General features: G+C 42.5%; 1 protein-coding gene across 1 annotated transcript in view; it reads left to right on the forward strand.

Moving 5' to 3' along the window:
* LOC126483935 (uncharacterized) overlaps positions 1–21,393 on the forward strand; it is a 46,675-nt gene that overhangs the window by 8,555 nt on the left and 16,727 nt on the right. Inside the window, exons 2-4 of the mRNA XM_050107218.1 lie at positions 8,890–8,941; positions 15,391–15,452; positions 15,568–15,603. Coding sequence (XP_049963175.1) covers positions 8,890–8,941; positions 15,391–15,452; positions 15,568–15,603 — 150 coding nt within the window. The remainder of the gene's footprint in view (positions 1–8,889; positions 8,942–15,390; positions 15,453–15,567; positions 15,604–21,393) is intronic.

Consider the following 21,393-nt stretch of genomic DNA (forward strand, 5'->3'; position numbering starts at 1 on the left):
TAGATGAAAGGCGTTCCTAACACATAAATCAATATCAGATCTTAACAAAATGGTTCAAATGATTCTGAACACTATGGGACTTAACTTCTGAGGTCATCAGTCTCGATCTTAACAAATTTCTCTTCTTCAGAAACGCTATTTTTACCATCGCCCTACATTTTATATGCGCTCTGCTTCAGCCATCATTTATTTTTCTGCCTAAATATCAAAACTGTGATTGCTGTGTTCGGATGAGGGCTGAGTTGGCATCCATTTGCTCACAGTTGCAGGCGGCTCTGACTTCGGTCGCGCAGCTTGAGGCTGTTGCCAATGGGCACCACTGTGGGGAGCCGGACTTGGGTATCACGGGGATGTCAACCTCGTCCCGTCTGTCCCCAGATCGGTCTGCCGCTGTGGTTGCCCCGGTTGCTGCCCGCAGTGGGGCTGAACCCTCGCCTGTGGTTGATTGGGAGGTCGTTCCAAGGCGTGGCAGGCAGCGAAAGACGTCCCCAGAGTCTGATCAGAAAGCCTCCCCGGTGCGTCTGACAAACAGGTTTCAGGTACTGTCTCTGGCTGAGCCAGATGCAGCTGCCTGCCCTGTTTCAGAGGATGATTCTCAGCCTTCAAGGTCCGGGCAATCGCAGAGGGTGGGCTTATTGGTAGTTGGGAGCTCCAATGTTAGGCGCGTAATGGGGCCCCTTTGGGATATGGCGGCTAAGGAGGGGAAGAAATCCAGTGTGCACTCCGTGTGCGTTCCGGGTGGAGTCATTCCTGATGTGGAAAGGGTCCTTCCGGATGCCATGAAGAGCACAGGGTGCAACCAGCTGCAGGTGGTGGCACATGTCGGCACTAATGACGTGGGTCGCTTTGGATCTGAGGAAGTTCTCTCTGGATTCCAGCGGCTATCTGATTTGGTGAAGGCTGCCGGTCTTGCTTACGAGATGAAGGCAGAGCTCACCATCTGCAACATCGTTGACAGAACCGACTGCGGACCTTTGCTACAGAGCCGGGTGGAGGGTCTGAAACAGAGGCTCAGACGGTTTTGCGACCGTGTTGGCTGCAGATTCCTTGACTTGCGCCATAGGGTGGTGGGGTTTCGGGTTCCGCTGAATAGGTCGGAGTTCACTACACTCAGCTGGCGGCTACACGGGTAGCGGAGGCTGTGTGGCGTGGACTGGGCGGTTTTTTAGGCTAGAAGGCCTCGGGAAAGTACGGGATGGGGGATGGGCTGCAATCTCAAAGGGTGCATGGCAAATACAGGACGTGCTTGGATCAAGGAACAGTCGTAATTGTAGCTGTAAATTGTTGTAGTTGTGCTGGGAAAGTCCCTGAACTTCGAGCGCTAATAGAAAGCACAGAATCTGAAATCGTTATAGGTACAGAAAGCTGGCTAAATCCTGAAATAAGTTCTGCAGAAATTTTTACGAAGTCTCAGACGGTGTTCAGGAAAGAGAGATTAGGCAGAATTGGTGGTGGAGTGTTTGTGTCTGTCAGTAGTGGTTCATCTTGTAGTGAAGTCGAAGTAGACACTCCGTGTGAATTGGTATGGGTGGAGGTTATACTTAACAGCCGAACTAAGTTAATAATTGGCTCCTTCTACCGACGCCCAGACTCCGATGATATAGTTACTGAACAGTTCAGAGAAAATTTGAGTCTCGTAACAAATAAATACCCCACTCATACGGTTATAGTTGGTGGTGACTTCAACCTTCCCTCGATATGTTGGCAAAAATACTTGTTCAAAACCGGTGGTAGGCAGAAAACATTTTCCGAGATTGTCCTAAATGCTTTCTCCGAAAATTATTTCGAGCAGTTAGTCCACGAACCCTCGCGAATTGTAAATGGTTGCGAAAACACACTTGACCTCTTAGCCACAAAAAATCCAGAGCTAATAGAGAGCATCATGACTGATACAGGGATTAGTGATCACAAGGTCGTTGTAGCTAGGCTCAATACCGTTTCTTCCAAATCCGCCAGAAACAAACGCAAAATAATTTTATTTAAAAAAGCGGATAAAGTGTCACTAGAAGCTTTCCTAAGAGAGAATCTCCATTTCTTCCGAACTGACTATGCAAATATAGACGAGATGTGGCTCAAATTCAAAGATATAGTAGCAACAGCAATTGAGAGATTCATACCTCATAAATTGGTAAGAGATGGAACTGATCCCCCATGGTACACAAAACAGGTCCGAACGGTGTTGCAGAGGCAACGGAAAAAGCATCGAAGTTCAGAAGAATGCGAAATCCCGAAGATTGGCTAAAATTTACAGACGCGCGAAATTTGGCACGGACTTCAATGCGAGATGCCTTTAATAGGTTCCACAACGAAACATTGTCTCGAAATTTGGTAGAAAATCTGAAGAAATTCTGGTCGTATGTAAAGTACACAAGCGGCAAGACGCAGTCAATACCTTCGCTGCGCAGTGCCGATGGTACTGTTACCGACGATTGTGCCGCTAAAGCGGAGTTATTGAACGCAGTTTTCGGAAATTCCTTCACCAGGGAAGACGAATGGAATATTCCAGAACTTGAAACACGAACAGCTGCTAGCATGAGATTCTTAGAAGTATATACCTTAGGGGTTTCGAAGCAACTCAAATCGCTTGATACGGGCAAGTCTTCAGGTCCAGATTGTATACCGATTAGGTTCCTTTCAGATTACGCTGATACAATAGCTCACTACTTAGCAATCATATACATTTCCTGTCACCGATAGATCTGTACCTACAGATTGGAAAATTGCGCAGGTCGCACCAGTGTTTAAGAAGTAGGAGTAATCCATCGAACTACAGACCTATATCATTGACGTCGGTTTGCAGTAGGGTTTTGGAGCATATACTGTATTCAGACATAATGAATCACCTCGAGGGGAACGATCTATTGATACGTAATCAGCATGGTTTCAGAAAACATCGTTCTTGTGCAACGCAGCTAGCTCTTTATTCGCACGAAGTAATGGCCGCTACCGACAGGGGATCTCAAGTTGATTCCGTATTTCTAGATTTCCGGAAAGCTTTTGACACCGTTCCTCACAAGCGAATTCTAATCAAGCTGCGGGCCTATGGGGTATCGACTCAGTTGTGCGACTGGATTCGTGATTTCCTGTCAGGAAGGTCGCAGTTCGTAGTAATAGACGGCAAATCATCGAGTAGAGGTAATTTCGGGAGTACCGCAGGGAAGCGTGATAGGACCTTTATTGTTTACAATATACATAAATGACTTAGTTGACAACATCGGTAGCTCCGTGAGGCTATTTGCAGATGACACGGTTGTCTACAAGAAAGTAGCAACATCAGAAGACTCGTACGTACTCCAGGAGGACCTGCAGAGGATTAATGCATGGTGCGACAGCTGGCAGCTTTCCCTAAACGTAGATAAATGTAATATAATGCGCATACATAGGGGCAGAAATCCATTCCAGTACGATTATGCCATAGGTGGTAAATCATTGGAAGCGGTAACGACCGTAAAATACTTAGGAGTTACTATCCGGAGCGATCTGAAGTGGAATGATCACATAAAACAAATAGTGAGAAAAGCGCCAGGTTGAGATTCATAGGAAGAATTCTAAGAAAATGTGACTCATCGACGAAAGAAGTAGCTTACAAAACGCTTGTTCGTCCGATTCTTGAGTATTGCTCATCAGTATGGGACCCTTACCAGGTTGGATTAATAGAAGAGATAGACATGATCCAGCGAAAAGCAGCGCGATTCGTCATGGGGACATTTAGTCAGCGCGAGAGCGTTACGGAGATGCTGAACAAGCTCCAGTGGCGGACACTTCAAGAAAGGCGTTACGCAATACGGAGAGGTTTATTATCGAAATTACGAGAGAGCACATTCCGGGAAGAGATGGGCAACATATTACTACCGCCCACATATATCTCGCGTAATGATCACAACGAAAAGATCCGAGAAATTAGAGCAAATACGGAGACTTACAAGCAGTCGTTCTTCCCACGCACAATTCGTGAATGGAACAGGGAAGGGGGGATCAGATAGTGGTACAATAAGTACCCTCCGCCACACACCGTAAGGTGGCTCGCGGAGTATAGATGTAGATGTAGATGTAGAGTAAAACTGAAGTGATATCAGGTGTTCCCCAGGGAAGTGTCCTGGGACCTCTGCTGTTCCTGATCTATATAAATGACCTGGGTGACAATCTGAGCAGTTCTCTTAGGTTGTTCGCAGATGATGCTGTAATTTACCGTCGAGTAAGGTCATCCGAAGACCAGTATCAGTTGCAAAGCGATTTAGAAAAGATTGCTGTATGGTGTGGCAGGTGGCAGTTGACGCTAAATAACGAAAAGTGTGAGGTGATCCACATGAGTTCCAAAAGAAATCCGTTGTAGTTCGATTACTCGATAAATAGTACAATTCTCAAGGCTATCAATTCAACTAAGTACCTGGGTGTAAAAATTACAAACAACTTCAGTTGGAAAGACCACATAGATAATATTGTGGGGAAGGCGAGCCAAAGGTTGCGTTTCATTGGCAGGACACTTAGAAGATGCAACAAGTCCACTAAAGAGACAGCTTACACTACACTCGTTCGTCCTCTGTTAGAATATTGCTGCGCGGTGTGGGATCCTTACCAGGTGGGATTGACCGAGGACATCGAAAGGGTGCAAGAAGGGGCACCTCGTTTTGTATTATCGCGAAATAGGGGAGAGTGTGTGGCAGATATGATACGCGAGTTGGGATGGAAGTCATTAAAGCAAAGACGTTTTTCGTCGCGGCCAGATCTATTTACGAAATTTCAGTCACCAACTTTCTCTTCCGAATGCGAAAATATTATGTTGAGCCCAACCTACATAGGTAGGAATGATCATCAAAATAAAATAAGAGAAATCAGAGCTCGAACAGAAAGGTTTAGGCGTTCGTTTTTCCCGCGCGCTGTTCGGGAGTGGAATGGTAGGGAGATAGTATGATTCTGGTTCGATGAACCCTCTGCCAAGCACTTAAATGTGAATTGCAGAGTAATCATGTAGATGTAGATGTAGATCTACTACTTTAAGCGTCTCGTTTCCTAATCTAATTCCCTCTGCAGTACCTACTTTAATTCGACTACATTCCATTATCCTTGTTTTGTTTTTGTTGATGTCCATCTTACCTCCTCCTTTCAATACACTAACACATATGAAAGCCTGAGAATTGCTCATCATCCAGTTTTACTTCATTTGTTTTAGTTGAAAAGCGATAGTTTTACCGAACCGTGACGGAAGCACGCTGTGAAAGGAAACAGAGAGCACTCTAGCACACATAAACAGCCCCACTCGCGGCGCACACCAACACCGCATGCCCGCTCACTATGGCTGCCACAGGCACACTGATCGATCATTATTCTCGCCAGAATCGACAGAAAAGCAACGCCAACAACAATTTTTCGTGTTTATGTATCGACATCACAAGCAGAAAATGAAGAGAGAGAGCGTACGATGGCACTCTACGAGTAACTCATAATGCAGTGGGCGATTAAAATACACTACTGGCCATTAAAATTGCTACACCAAGAAGAAATGCAGATGACAGACGGGTATTCATTGGACAAAGATATTATACTAGAACTGACATGTGATTACATTTTCACTCAATTTGGGTGCATAGATCCTGAGAATTCAGTACCCAGAACAACCATCTTTGGCCGCAAAAACGGCCTTGGTACGCCTGGGCATTGAGTCAAACAGAGCTTGGATGGCGTGTACAGCTACAGCTGCCCATGCAGCTTCAACACGATACCTTAGTTCATCAAGAGTAGTGACTGGCGTATTGTGACGAGCCAGTTGATTGGCCACCATTGACCAGACGTTTTCAATTGATAAGCGATCTGGAGAATGTGCTGGCCATGGCAGCAGTCGAACATTTTCTGTATCCAGAAAGGCCCGTGCAGGACCTGCAACATGCGGTTGTGCATTATCCTGCTGAAATGTAGAGTTTCGCAGGGATCGAATGAAGGGTAGAGCCATCCACTGTTCAAAGTGCCGTCAATACGAACATAAGGTGACTGAGACGTGTAACCAACGGCACCACATACCATCACGCCAGGTAATACGCCAGTATGGCGATGACGAATACACGCTTCCAATGTGTGTTCACCGCGATGTCGCCAAACACGGATGCAACCATCATAATGATGTAAACAGAACCTGGATTCATCCGAAAAAATGACGTTTTGCTATTCGTGCAACCAGGTTCGTCGTTGAGTACACCATCGCAGGCGCTCCTGTCTGTGATGCAGCGTCAAGGGTAACCGCAGCCATGGTCTCCGAGCTGATAGTCCATGCTGCTGCAAACGAAGTCGAACTGTTCGTGCAGATAGTTGTTGTCTTGCAATCGTCCCCATCTGTTGACTCAGAGATCGAGACGTGGCTGCACGATCCGTTAGAGCCATGCGGATAAGATGCCTGTCATCTCGACTGCTAGTGATACGAGGCCTTTGGGATCCAGCACGGCGTTCCGTATTACCCTCCTGAACCCACCGATTCCATATTCTGCTAACAGTCTTTGGATCTCGACCAACGCGAGCAGCAGTGTCGCTATATGATAACCCGCAATAGCGATAGGCTACAATCTGACCTTTATCAAAGTCGGAAACGTGATGGTACACATTTCTCCTCCTTACACGAGACATCACAACAACGTTTCACCAGGTAACGCCGGTCAACTGTTGTTTATGTATGAGAAACCGGTTGGAAACTTTCCTCATGTCAACACGTTGTAGGTGTCGCCACCGGCACCAACCTTGTGTGAATGCTCTGAAAAGCTTATCATTTGCAATCACAGCATCTTCTTCCTGTCGGTTAAATTTCGCGTCTGTAGCATGTCATCTTCGTGGTGTAGCAATTTAGTGGCCAGTAGTGTATAATAATCATTTAGCATCGGAGTGCTATAAAAGTGGAGGGAATAAAAGTTAGTTCTGTGCAATAATACGGACTCGGCAATGGGAATGAGAGAGCAAGAGGACTCCTTGAGTACTGCAATAAATGTCCGCTACTAATAGCAAATACACTGTGCAAGAATCGCTGGAGAAAGAGGTATATCTGGAAAAGGCCTAGAAACACGAGAATAATTTTTCCAATCTTCCGACTTGTCTGGTACGTCACGTGACGAATTCCTGTCCTTCGTTTGAGAGTAGCACTTGAATCCTAGAGGAAGATGCCAGATGGATCAGGTGATCATAAGACAAAGACTCTGAAAAGAGATACTGTAGTACGTGACCAGGAGCAGATACAGACTCAGTTCCCAGTTTAGTAATGTTGAAGATTAGATAACTGTCAGGAATGTGTGTAAGGAAATGGGATACTGAACAACGGAGGAAAGATAATCAGCGTTTTAGGTTCTCTGAGGCTGTAGATATTTCGATGATGAATATCACAGAAGGCAATTAATAACCTGGACAGACATGATGAGTAGAAGGAAAGTAACCTAAGAAACTCTGAGCGACAGAATAAATATTTGAATTGATCGATGAAAGAATGAAATACAGAAACATTTATGAAAAGAAAGGGACAGAGCAATGGAAAGTGATGAAATTGATATGAAGTGCAGGAAGTTATTGCGAAATGACTGCAGGCGATACATGAAGAAATCCAGAAGGAACTGGTAATCGGAACGTCAAGACATCCTTCGGTAAAATTAAAACCAAAGGAGTCAGTATTAAGAGTTGAAAAAGAATTCCACTGTTAAACGCAAATGAGAGAGCGGGTTGGTAAAAGGTACGTCGAGGGCCCCTGCGAATTGCAAAAACTGTTTTAAGTGATAGAAGGAGAAAGGCATTCGAGTTGAACGTAAGGGCTCCTGTATTGGAGGCAGTGTGTGAAAGATCTATTGAAGACTGACATCAAATATAAAGCAGGAGGCGTAGATAACATTGACCTAGAAATTCTAAAATCATTGGGGAGATGATGACCAAACGAAAATTTAGACTGGACTGTAGAACCTATGACTCTGGAATATATAATCAGGCTATCGGAAGAACGCCATCTACACAATCAAATACGAGATACATGCGCGAGTCGCACAGTTAGCTTAATAGTTCACGTATCCAAGTAGCAAAGAAGAAGAATATACACAGAATTAAAAAGGAAAAGTGCGTGTATCTAATATGCAGATTTGTTTGATTTAAGAAATTACCGGAGAGGGAATTCCTAACTTGCAGTTGATATCGTGGTCAAGATAAGAAAAGTTAAGACACTTTTGTAGGATTTGTCGACCTAGGAAAAGCGTTAGATTACGTAAAATGGTGCAAGATGTTTGGGAGACAGACAGATAATAGGAAATGTGTATAACAATCAAGAGGGAAACAATAAGACTGGAATAACAGTCTCAGGTCAAAAAGAGCATATGGTAGAGATGAAGTTTTTTCTTCCTACTGTTCATCATGTACATTGAAGATGTAATGACGGAAATAGTTTTTTTAGCAGTCTTTAGTTGATGAACGAAGCGATAGCGTTGTTGAAACCAAAAGTTTAAGGGTAAGAGTTACTTAAAGCTGACCCCCATTTAGACTGCACATGAGGTTGTATTCCTCCTACACGTTAGTTATGGAACAAAAGACGGAGTACTGGAACAACAAAACTGCTCCCATAAATAAAATACATTCAAAATACACACGGCTGATGGCATTTTTAATGTTACATTTTTTTGACGAAAAAGATTCATGATGTACATTTTTCAGAGTGTCTGTGTTATTGGGTTATTTATGTCACTTGACTTTACCAATACAAAAGAAAAAACACTATTCAGAATAATAAGGACGTAAATACTGATTGGTTAGCCGTAAGAACAGTAACAAAGACAACATGTATGTTCTGGGAAAGGCAAACCTGTTAAACATTAAACTAAGAATAATTTTTGTAGTATAGAGTATAATGAATACTTGAAACAATTTTTGACGTTTCTTCTGCAGGGTCCTAGACCTTTCGGCCGATGTGCTTCGTCGGTGGGTGATATAGATAGAGGTAAGTAGAAAACTATAGATTGTGTGTTCGTTATTAATTTATATAACTAATTGGACAGTTCTTCTGTTTGGTATACAGAATTAGACTGAACTGGTTTAAATTACATGTAATACACTAGTAAAACAAAATACAAAGTTCGTAATTTAAACAAGAATTGTTATTTGAATTTAATGTTAATTTAAAGTTCATTAAAAGTGAATCGTTCCTTTTCATTGTGGGTGTTTCAGACTTTAATACTGAAATACATTATCATTAAAAGACAAAAGCTATCATAAGCAGACAAATATGTAGTGCATAGCAAATTTTACGCTTTTATTTATTCTTATTGAGCCTGACCAGATTAGAGCTTTAAGGTCCTCTCTTATGACTGTCCAGGAACAACACAAACCATATTGTTATATAGCACTCAAAATTATTATTATTATTACTGGCGCAACTACCAATATTAACAATAAATGGCATTAAGAATCATATAGATTAGTGTAGCGCATTTGAAGCATCGCTTAGCATTATCAGAAGCGGAAGAGATGAAGAAAGAAGAGACGATTGAAATGACAGTGACAGTTGCTGTTAGGAAAGGACAGATTTTAAATAGAGAACTGTATGCACAGGAGGGAGATAGAGCTGTGAGGGAGAGTATATGAGAGAAATTTGCTATTGTGATAGAAGATGAATCATTAACTGTTTTATGAAATTTGAAAGGAATTTAATTTTTCTGATATTCTGAGAAAGATTGCTCCAAAGATGAGTTCTTGACACAATAAATGATCTAGAGAATTTTGCAGTGTTATGTAATGCTGTAGAGAGGATTTTATCTTTTTGAGAACAAGTATTTCTGCTATGCTATTCTGAAAGTATAGTAAGAGTTGAAAATAAATAAGAGGGAGTTCAGTGCCTGAGAAAACTATGGAGCTTAGCATATGATAGTACCTATGCTTATCAGCGTGTAGACATGAGTGTAGACATGAGTATTGTTAGTAGGCAGGAGTGATATGGTCGAAATAGCTAAGTCACAAATGTACTCTACACAAACATTTATCGGCAGTTCTAGCCGGCGTAAGTGGTCGTACAGAAGTTCTTTGAGAATAGGATCATCATAACCAAGTATGGGGAGTATTAGAGACTCTACGACTTTCTTTTTCAGCTAGAAAGGGAATATTGTTATATTTTCGTAGCGAATGATGTGACGGTGATACCTTCTTACAGACTGGATTTTGTATTCAGTCGAGTCTAAGCGACGGTCCAAGAGGAAAAGTTATTTCTATATCGTTTACAATTAAGAATGGAAGAGATTCTGTGTACTGATATTTAATAAGTTTTTGAGTGACTACGACTGCTTACGTTTCAAATGGGTTTAGTTTCAAATCTAAACTCTGCATCCACTCTGTTCAGGCAAGTAAATCAGCAATTACCTGCAGGATGTGTGTACGTAGGTTTGTTGGACTTTCACTTAGCAATAACAAAAGGTCGTTGGCGTATGCCGTAACAAAAGATCTTTAGCTTATAAGTGATATTTGCTATGGGAAAAAAAACAAGGTTAGAGAGAGCGTCTTTGGCTAGTACAAAAACGTCCTAGTACCGGATTCAAAACCCATGACCGCTTAAATTTTGATTAATAATCAGCACCGGCGGTCAAAGATTTCCAGTATAAGAAGTCACTGTCATTCTGCCAACGATCTTTTCAAAGAGGGCAGAGGAGGGAGGAACGGACGGAGGTTCAAGGCACTCTATTGTCCCTAAAGGTGGAAGAATCAGCAATGATCAACGGCATGAGGATGCAGAAGGTAATGGAAACCACAGCATTAAAGACACCTAATGTGTATCCATAGGGCATATGACCTGTAATTGAAAAAGTGTCATGTTGACATCTCCAGCGGAAAAAGATTCCAGAATGGTTCCCCATTCCAGTGTCTGAGAAGGGACTGCCGAGGGGGAGGTGACGCTGAGAAAAAATTTCAATAATCAACGAAAGGATAACGTTCTATAAGCCGGGACGTGGAATGTCAGAAGCTTGAACGTGGTAGAGAAGCTCGAAAATCTGAAAAGGGAAATGCAAAGACTCAATATAGACAAAGTAGAGGTCAGTGAAATGAAATAGAGAAACGGATCTCTGGTCAGATGAATATAGGATGATATCAACAGCAGCAGAAAATGACATAAAGGAAGTAGGATTCGTTAAGAATAGGAAGGTAGGGCAGACAGTGTGGTACTGTAAACAGTTCAATGATAGTGTTGTTAATATTAGAGTCGACAGTAAAACAACACAGACAAGGATAGTTCAGGTATAAATGCCGACGTCGCAAGCCGAAGCTGAAGAGAAAGAATATATATATATATATATATATATATATATATATATATATATATATATATATATATATATATATGAGGATATTGAAAGGGTGATGAAAACCTAATAGTTATGGGAGACTGGAATGCAGTTGTCGGGAAAGAAATAGAAGAAACAGGAGAATACGGGCGTGGTACGAGGAATGAGAGAGGGGGGAGACTAATTGAGTTCTGCAATAAATTTCAGATCGTAAAAGCCAATACTCTGTTCAAGAATCAGAAGAGGAGGCAGTACAGTTGAAGAGGAATGGATAGCTCTAGAAATGGTATTCACAGAATTTCGAAAGAAAAACATAGGTATGAACAAGGTAATAGGTAAGAAACCATGAATAACAGAAGAACTATTTCAGTTGATCGATGAAAGAAGAAAGTACAAAAATGTTAAGGGAAATTGAGGAATACAGAAATATGAGTCACTGAGGAATGAAATAAATAGGAAATGCAGGGAAGCTAAGACGAGATGCCTGCAGGAAAAATGTGAAGACATCGAAAATGAAATGAATATCGGAGGGACTGACTCATCATACAGAATCATTAAAATTAAAAGCAAGGGTGGTAACATTATGAATTCAACAGCAATTTCACTGTTAAATGCAGAGGAGAGAGGAGATAGGTGGAAAGCGTACGCCTCTATGCGGGAGAAGATTTGTCTGATATGATAGAAGAAGAAACAGGAGTCGATTTAGAAGAGATAAAGAATCCAGTAATAGCCTTTAAAAGAACTTTGGGGGACTTCAGGTAAAATAAATCAGAAGGTATAGATGACACATAGATATAATTTCTAAAATCATTGGGGGAAGTGGCAACAAGACGACTGTTTACGTTGGTGTGTAGAATGTATGAGTGTGGCGACATACTACTGACTTTCGGAAAAATATCATCCCGAAGACTGCAAGAGCTGACAAGTGCGAGACCTATCGCACCATCAGCTTAACAGCTCATGCATCCTAATTGCTGGCAATGTTAATATACAGAAGAATGGAAAAGAAAGTTGAGTTTGTGTTAGACGACGATCAGTTTCGCTTTATGAAAGGTAAAGACACCAGACAGGCAATTCTGATGTTGCGGTTGTTAATGGAAGGAAGACTAAAGAAAAATCAATACACGTTCATAGGATTTGTCGACCTGGAAGAAGCATTCGACAATGTAAAAGGTGCAAGATGTTCGAAATTAAGAGAAAAATAGGGGTAAAATATAGCAAGAGACAGGTAATATACACTATGTAAAAGATCCAAGACGGAATAATAAGATTGGACGACCAAGAACGAAGCGTTCGGACTAAAAAGTGTGTAAGACAAGAATGTAGTCTTTCGCTCCTACTGTTCAATCTGTCCATCGAAGAAGCAATGACGGAAATAAAAGAAAGGTTCAGGAGTGTTATTAAATTTCAAGGATATTAATGATACGATTCCCCCATGACATTGCTATCCTGATTGATAGGGAAGAAGAATTACGTGATCTGCTGAATGGAACGGTCTAATACCTAGGAATTACAATTACGAACAATTTAAATTGGAAAATGTTGTGGGGAAGGCAAACCAAAGCCTGCGTTTTATTGTCAGAAATCTCAATTGATGCAAGAGTGCTCAAACGCATAACAAAATGAGACGTCCGTCTAATTGTTTACCGAAATACTCGATTTGATAACCGTTTACGAAATAAAAGTGGTGTTATGCCTTACGCGAGCCATCGGGTGTACCAGACGTGTTTTTAAAGTTAAATACAGGTTTTAAATGTCCCCGCTTGAGACTGCTGTATGGGATCAACGCAAACACGGGGAGTATGTACGTTTATTGTCTGACCACAGATATTGCAGTGGAAGTACGCGTCGGTGCTTACGTTTGTTTGTGCTTGTTTAAAATATCCTAATTAATTGATAATCCCATTGAGTGTGAATACTGACACTGATTTCTTTTTTTTTTTATCGAAAGACGTGGGAGCGGTTAAAATTCATCGATAGATTAGTGAAGCTCATGAAGTAACTCTATGAAGGATAGAATATGAGATACAATGGATGATAGACGATTGTATGGTGTTCGTGATGGAGTGCTATGTGGGCGGGATCGTCATCTCTGAAGACTTGTTACAGAAAGTTGCTGAAAAAGTTCAGTAAAAGAGACTATCTGATCTAACGGGTTTTCTCAAATTTTAAGAGGTATTATGAAATACATTCAGAATTCTTAAAGTACTGGAGGGTGCGTTTATGCTGCCAGTCAAAAGCGCTGCTGATGTGTAGTAATAGTGGAACTAGTAGTAGTTTCAGTCATCCGTGAATCATTTTTACACTTTTACAAGATTATTGGGCATGTTGTCGTGTTATAGTTGTTAAAAAAACACGTAAGTGATATATGCAGGTGTAGTATGAAAAGAATGGCCAGATAATCGGCCGTGACCTTATAGTCGGAATCATCCGAGAATTTGCCGGTACTAATTTAAGGAAGTCGTGGAAAATTTAAATCAGGTTTTCAAACAATCGACTTTCCAGTGCTTTGAATACCATTGAACGATACTGTAACAAAGATGAATAATTTTTAAGCAGAATCGTCAATGATGACGAATCATGGATCGGTAAGTTACACGCGAAACGAAACAACAATCCAGGGTATGGAGGCATTCATAATCAAAAAAAGTTAACTTGATGCAAACAAGCTCATGTGTACTGTGTTAATGGGATAGGTCGGATATGTTGCTTGTACCGAACGGGGCAGTGCAGTGGTTAACACACTGGACTTGCATTCGGGAGGACTGACCATCCTGATTTAGATTTCCTGTGACTTCCCTAAATCGCTTAAGAAAACTGCCGGGATGGTTACTTCGAAAGGTCACGGCCGCTTTCCTTCAGATCCGCCTGTAATGACGTCGTTGTCGACGGGACGTTGAACACTAATCTCTTCCTCCTCATTCCAATGTTGCTCGTGATTTTTTTGCTTCAGAGTAACACAATTATTTTCGAGAGCTCATTAAAGGGATCATTTTAACTGCATGACAATGCCCATCCATCCACACACGGCCTAATGAATCGCAACGTTTGGCTGAGGACAACTTGATTACCCTCGGTATAACAGTGATGTAGTATCCAGCACTTAGCACTTGAAAAACATTTGAGCGGACAGTGACGATGATTTCAAAACAGCCGTTCAACAGTGGCACCCAAATTAGTTCTTAGGATCTTATGAGACTGGAATTAGCAGTTGGCCGTTCGTTATGATGAGCACTACAGCATTGGTGGAAATTGCGTAGAACTGCAGACAAATAAAGGTATATGCTTTTAAGTAATAACCTTTTTTAAATGCTGTCTTACTTGTTTCTATAAAACCAGCACCTTGTATTCGAATTATATTACCTACGACAAAAAATGACGAATATCAACACCAATGAATTATAAATGTAACATGAATGAATGAACTTCGCATAGCCATGATATATTATTTCATCCTCTGAAAAATATATTATACGATGTTGTAGCAAGATGTGGACCGTTATGCTGGCACAGGCTAACTGTCTAAGTAGCTGCTGCTACTTTTGATGAGACAGGCAAGGGTACCGCAGGAAATTCACGATCTTTCACATATATCGTTCATAAGAATTGCCTTAATTGCTCTCACCGTTTGCTTGAGGTCCCATTTAGTCCTCTGCTGTTTAGGACGCGCGGTAAGCTAACATAAGTTTCGCTGAGATGTGGATTCCAAAGCAGAAATGATAAGAAACAGTAACTGACAAAAGTCAACTGATTTCTCTTAGCACTTTTAACGAGTCATTTCGTCAATTACGGGTAGGGTAGGCAAATGGAAGAAATACCTTGGCAACCATTCCTAGACTTGTTTGCACTATCCGAACTTACTTTCCTTTTAACCGCTGAGCTGACAATATTACTAGCTCGCCTGTGTCAGAAAATCTTTGAAACTTCCTGAATTGTGAATAGCTACACTGTGTTGATAAAATGAACATCCTTTCCGTCTTATGGCATCTCCTTTTCCTACTGTTATATGGATGAGATTTTTTAAAATTACAATAGAAAAAAATGGCAAGTTTATTCGCACGAAATTTCGTTTTGGTATTGAATTACTTGCACGAGTATAATAAAGTTTCTTCTGTTACAGATACTATGATGAAAATCGTCAGAAACTTTGAAGTTCCCGATGAAACCTCTGATGATCAAAAGGTAATTTTTTCATTTCTTAGTATTACACACAGGAAAAAAGTATAATGTTTTCGTGCATGAAACAATGTTTCGGGTGTGCTATGTGTTGTTTCATATATTATTTTCTCTCTTGCAGTGCATGCTCCGCTGCGCTTTAATGACAAATCGATTGGTAAGTACTTAACAACTTATGTCAAACACACATTTTTCGTCAAGACCACTTTTAGATATATGGTTCCATTTGGCATGTGATAAACGAGCGAGTGGGAGGGTCCATTACTGTTAATGTTAGCAACATATACGAACGGAATAGGATACAAACCTCCTTCTCCGTACACTGATTTAGGTTTTCGGTGAAAAAGCGTGGAACGTCTAAATTAACATAGTCTTATGGGAATTGGAATTTACGGCGACTGACAGATGGCATTCCTGTTGATCTGATAGAAACTGTATAAGAACGTACTGAAGATGGGATACTAACGTGTTTACCTGCGTGATAATATAATGAAAAGATATTTTGATCAGTGGTAAATGAAACACGTCAGCTATTTCAAAAAATGTGAAGAAGACTATGACACTACATGTAAATCATTAATGGCAGCTTGCAGCCATATTTATTCGTGCATACATGTCCGATGAAACATTGCATCGTAATTCGGAATAAATCAGGCACTGCAATATCGTATTTATCCGCCGACACCGGAGAAGCGACATTCAAATAAAATGTCTCCTCTGTACGGGAATATATACAGGGTGGTCCATTGATAGTGAACGGGCCAAATATCTCACGAAATAATCATCAAACGAAAAAACTACAAAGAACGGAACTCGTCTAGCTTGAAGGGGGAAACCAGATGGCGCTATGGTGGCCCGCTAGATGGCGCTGCCATAGGTCAAACGGATATCAACTGCCTTTTTTTTTTTTTAAAAAAAAAAGGAATCCGCATTTTTTGTTACATATTCGTGTAGTACATAAAGAAATATGAATGTTTCAGTTAGACCAATTTTTTCGATTTGTGATAGATGGCGCTGTAGTAGTCACAAACGTATAAGTACGTGGTATCACGTAACATTCCGCCAGTGAGGACGGTATTTGCTTCGTGATACATTACCCTTGTTAAAACGTACCGTTTAGCAATTGCGGTAAAGGTCGATATCGTGTTGATGTATGGCTATTGCGATCAAAATGCCCAACGGGGTGTGCTATGTATGTTGCTCGGTATCCTGGACGACATCATCCGGACCGTTCGCCGGATAGTTACGTTATTTAAGGAAACAGGAAGTGTTCAGCCACATGTGAAACGTCAACCACGACCTGCAACAAATGATGATGCCCAAGTAGGTGTTTCAGATGCTGTCGCGGCTAATCCGCACATCAGTAGCAGACAAATTGCGCGAGAATCGGGAATCTCAAAAACGTCGGTGTTGAGAAAGCTACATCAACATCGATTGCACCCGTACCATATTTCTATGCACCAGGAATTGCGTGGCGATGACTTTGAATGTCGTGTACAGTTCTGCCACTGGGCAGAAGAGAAATTACGGGACGATGACAGATTTTTTGCACGCCTTCTACTTAGCGACGAAGCGTCATTCACCAACAGCAGTAACGTAAACCGGCATAATATGCACTATTGGGCAACGGAAAATCCACGATGGCTGCTACAAGTGGAACATCAGCGACCTTGGCGGGTTAATGTATGGTGCGGCATTATGGGAGGAAGATAGTCGGCCCCCATTTTATCGATTGCAATCCAAATGGTGAAGTGTATGCTGATTTCCTACGTAATGTTCTACCGATGTTACTACAAGATGTTTCACTGCATGACAGAACGGCGATGTACTTCCAACATGATGGATGTCCGGCACATAGCTCGCGTAGGGTTGAAGCGGTATTGAATAGCATACCATGGCCCTCACGTTCACCGGATCTGACGTCTCCGGATTTCTTTCTGTGGGGAAAGTTGAAGGATATTTGCTATCGCGATCCACCGACAGCGCCTGACAACATGCGTCAGCGCATTGTCAATGCATGTGCGAACATTACGGAAGGCCAACTACTCGCTGTTGAGAGGAATGTCGTTACACGAGTTGCCAAATGCATTGAGGTTGACGGATATAATTTTTAGCATTTATTGCATTATTGTGGTATTTACAGGTAATCACGCTGTAACAGTATGCGTTCTCAGAAATGATAAGTTCACAACCAAAATAAAATGTTCAAACGTAACTAGGTTCAGTATTTTAATTTAAAAAACATACCTGTTACCAACTGTTCGGCTAAAATTGTGAGCCATATGTTTGTGACTATTACAGCGCCATCTATCACAAAGCGATAAAAGTGGTCCAACTAAAACATTCATATTTCTTTACGTGCTACACGAATATGTAATAAAAATGGGGGTTCCTACTTTAAAAAACGCAGTTGATATCCGTTTGACCTATGGCAGCGCCATCTAGCGGGCCAACCATAGCGCCATCTGGTTTCCCCCTTCAAGCTAGACAAATTTCGTTCTTTATAGTTTTTTCGTTTGACGCCTATTTCGTAAGATATTTGGCCCGGTCATGATCAACGGACCACCCTGTATAATGGATGTACGAGTACAGGTTATAGAGATATGGTTTACAGCATATGGAAGTTTGACTCTGGCTGTGAGTCGTGCTCGGTTAGCCAAATGGTAAGGCGACCGGTCGCGATAAGCGGGAATTCCGGGTTCGAGTCCTGGTCTGGCATAAATTTTCAGTGTCGATATTCCGGTCTGCAGCTGATGGTCGTTCATACTCGTAACTGCGAATGCATTTCATGTATAAGCAAGTATACGGTACGGGTCGCGTGTTGACGGGAATGACGGAAACGAAGAGATCTATACAGTCCACGGTGGTAGGCCTCTATTGTGGGTGGTGGAATGGGATAGTTGGAGATCAGGATACCAGTAGTCCACCACGACGCGCTGGGTAGCAGTGGAGCCGCGAGTTGTCTCCTGGCAATGTAACGCCTTGTCTTACAAACGTCATTGGTAAAACATTCGTTTATCGTACATCAAGTACAATAGCCGTGACGACGCCGAGAGAAGCAAACCCCTGCAGTATATACACTGAGGTGACATACATGGTGTGAAGAGCAGTGGATTGGCAGAACTGTCATTTGTACTCAGGTGACTCATGTGAAAAGATTTCCGGCGTGATTACGGCTGCACGACGAGAATTAACGGACTTTGAACGCGGAATGGTTGTTGGAGCTAGACACATGGGGCATTTCGTTTCGGAAATAGTTAGCGAATTCAATATTACGAAGTCTATAGTGTCAATAGTGTGCCGAGAATCCCAAATTTCAGACAACGCAGTGGCAGACGGCCTTCACTTAACAACTGAGAGCTGTGGCATTTGCATAGATTTGTCAGTGCTAACAGAGAAGCAACACTGCGTGAAATAACCGCAGAAATCAGTGTCGGGCACACGGCGAACTTATCCCTTAGTATAGGGCAGTGAAGTTTGGCGTTAATGGGCTGCAGCAACAGACGACCGACGCAAGTGCCTTTGCTAGCAGCAAGACATCTCCTGCAGCGCCTCTCCTCGGCCCTTGACCATATCGGTTGGTCTCTACAAGACTGGAAAACCTTTGCCTGGTCAGATGGGTCTCGATTTCAGCTGCTAAGAGCTGATGGTAGGGTTCGAGTGTGGCACAAACCCCACGAAGCTATGGACCCAGGTTGTCAACAAGGCAGTGTGTAAGCTGGTGGTGGTTCCGTGGTGTGAGCTGTATTTACAAGGAATGGACCGGATCTTCTGATCCATCTGAACAGATCATTGACTGGAAGTGGCTGTGTTCGGCTACTTGGGGACCATTTCCAGCCATTCGTGGACTTCATGTTCCGCAACAACGACGGCATTTTTATGGATGACTATCTGTCATGTCACTGGGCCACAGCAGTTTGCGATAGGTTTGAAGACCATTCTGAACAATTCGAGTGAATGATTTAGCCACACAGCTCGCCCGACGCGGATACCATCCAATATTTATGGGACATAATCGAGAGGTCAGCTCGTGCACAAAATACTGCACCGGCCACACTCTCACAATTATGGATGGCTATAGAGACAGCATGGCTCAGTGTTTCTGCAGAGGACTTCAACGACTTGTTGAGTCCATGGCAAGTCGAGTTGCCGTGCTATGCTGGAGAAAAGAATGTCCAACACGTTATTAGAAGGTATCCAATGACTTATTCCAGCTCAGTGTAAACCGTACACAGCCGCTGAAGGATGCTGTGGTCAGCTTGCGACTCATGATCACAGGCAGCCAGCACTGTCGTTCAGCCGAGAAAGCGATGGCGCCAACGTCAAGACAAGACCGCCAACTCCAGCAGAAGGGGAGAGCACACGACAACAGTGCCTGCCCACACAAGTAGAGGCAACGAGCAAGGAGTTTACCTGCAGACGCGATGGCAGTTGAATGGCTGCAAGGCCCTAGACTGCAGCTGTAGACCTTATAGTTTAAGAGGCCACTAAAGCACGAGATGTGTGAGGAAAGTCGGCTGTTGTGGCCGAGCGGTTCTAGACGCTTCATTCCGAAAACATGCGGCTGCTACGGTCGCAGGTTCGAATCCTGCCTCGGTGTGATGTGCTTAGGTTAGTTAGCTTTACTTAGTTCTAAGTCTAGGGGACTGATGACCTCAGATGTTAAGTACCATAGTGCTTGGAGCCATTTGAACCATTTATGTGAGGAAAGTAATTAGAGTTTTTTTTGTCTACCAAACTTTTTTTTTTTTCAAACAATAATTTTGTCCCTGCAAAGTCGGAGTCGTTGCTCTTGGTAGCAGCGCTGAAACGCATCAATTGGTAGGGCCTTTCAGGTGTCGGTTACATTCCTTCGAATGTTCTCTCGAGTCCTAAAATGACGTCCTTTTGAGACATTTTTCAATGTCAGGAAAAAAAAAGTCAGATCAAGTGAATGGGGGGGGGGGGGGGGGCTATGGAACAACAGGAATGCCTCTTGAAGTCGAGAATTCCGGGATGAAAGTGGTCGTGTGACATTGGACTTCCTCATGATACAGCATCCACTTGTCTGAAGAGCGGGCCGGCCGGTGTGGCTGAGCGGTTCTAGGAGCTACAGTCTGGAACCGCGCGACCGCTACGGTCGCAGGTTCGAATCCTGCCTCGGGCATGGATGTGTATGATGTCTTTAGGTTAGTTAGGTTTAAGCAGTTCTAAGTTCTAGGGGACTGATGACTTCAGAAGTTAAGTCCCATAGTGCTCAGAGCCATTTGGCTGAAGTGCACATTCTCTCATGGTTCATCCTTTTCCTGGGCCTTCCTAGGGCATCTTTAATATTTGACAGCATGTGCTGGAGGAACAATCTCACAAGAGCACGCACATGTCCGACGTTTGCGTCGGTTATTGAAGTGGAAGGTCTCCCTGAACGAGGTTCATTTTCAGTGTGTTCTCAGCGATCCAGAAATGATTTTTGCCAGCGACAAACTTCTGCTCTTGATAAGGATTGTTTCACGTAAGCCTCTTTCAACTTTTCAAATGTCACACTCGCTGATTCCCTGAGTTTAACACGAAACTTAATGGCATAATATTGCTCTAAATTCCGTTGTTTCGTTTTCGTAACACACAGCAAAGCCAGTATTCTAAAGCACAGCAATATTTTGGTTTCTTAAACATTTTCTTCCCTTATTGTGGTGTCTTCCATTGATTCGAAATTGTGGTCTCGGAAAGTGCAACTGCACAGCAGTGGAAAGTAAAGCAACACATCCCACGATACACACGAAACGAGTGGACCCAATATGGCCCTATGTGTCACGTGACAATAACGAACAGCAGACGGTGGCAAGTGAAGGGATGGGGACGGCCAGAGCCTTAATTACTTGGGTGGACCACATGATCAACGAGCACGACACACAAAAAGTCGCGGGAGATGGATCTTCAGAAACGCAGATGACAGGGAAATCGTCATTTCGAT

Source organism: Schistocerca serialis, chromosome 6, assembly GCF_023864345.2.
Source record: "Schistocerca serialis cubense isolate TAMUIC-IGC-003099 chromosome 6, iqSchSeri2.2, whole genome shotgun sequence".
Lineage (NCBI taxonomy): Eukaryota > Metazoa > Arthropoda > Insecta > Orthoptera > Acrididae > Schistocerca > Schistocerca serialis.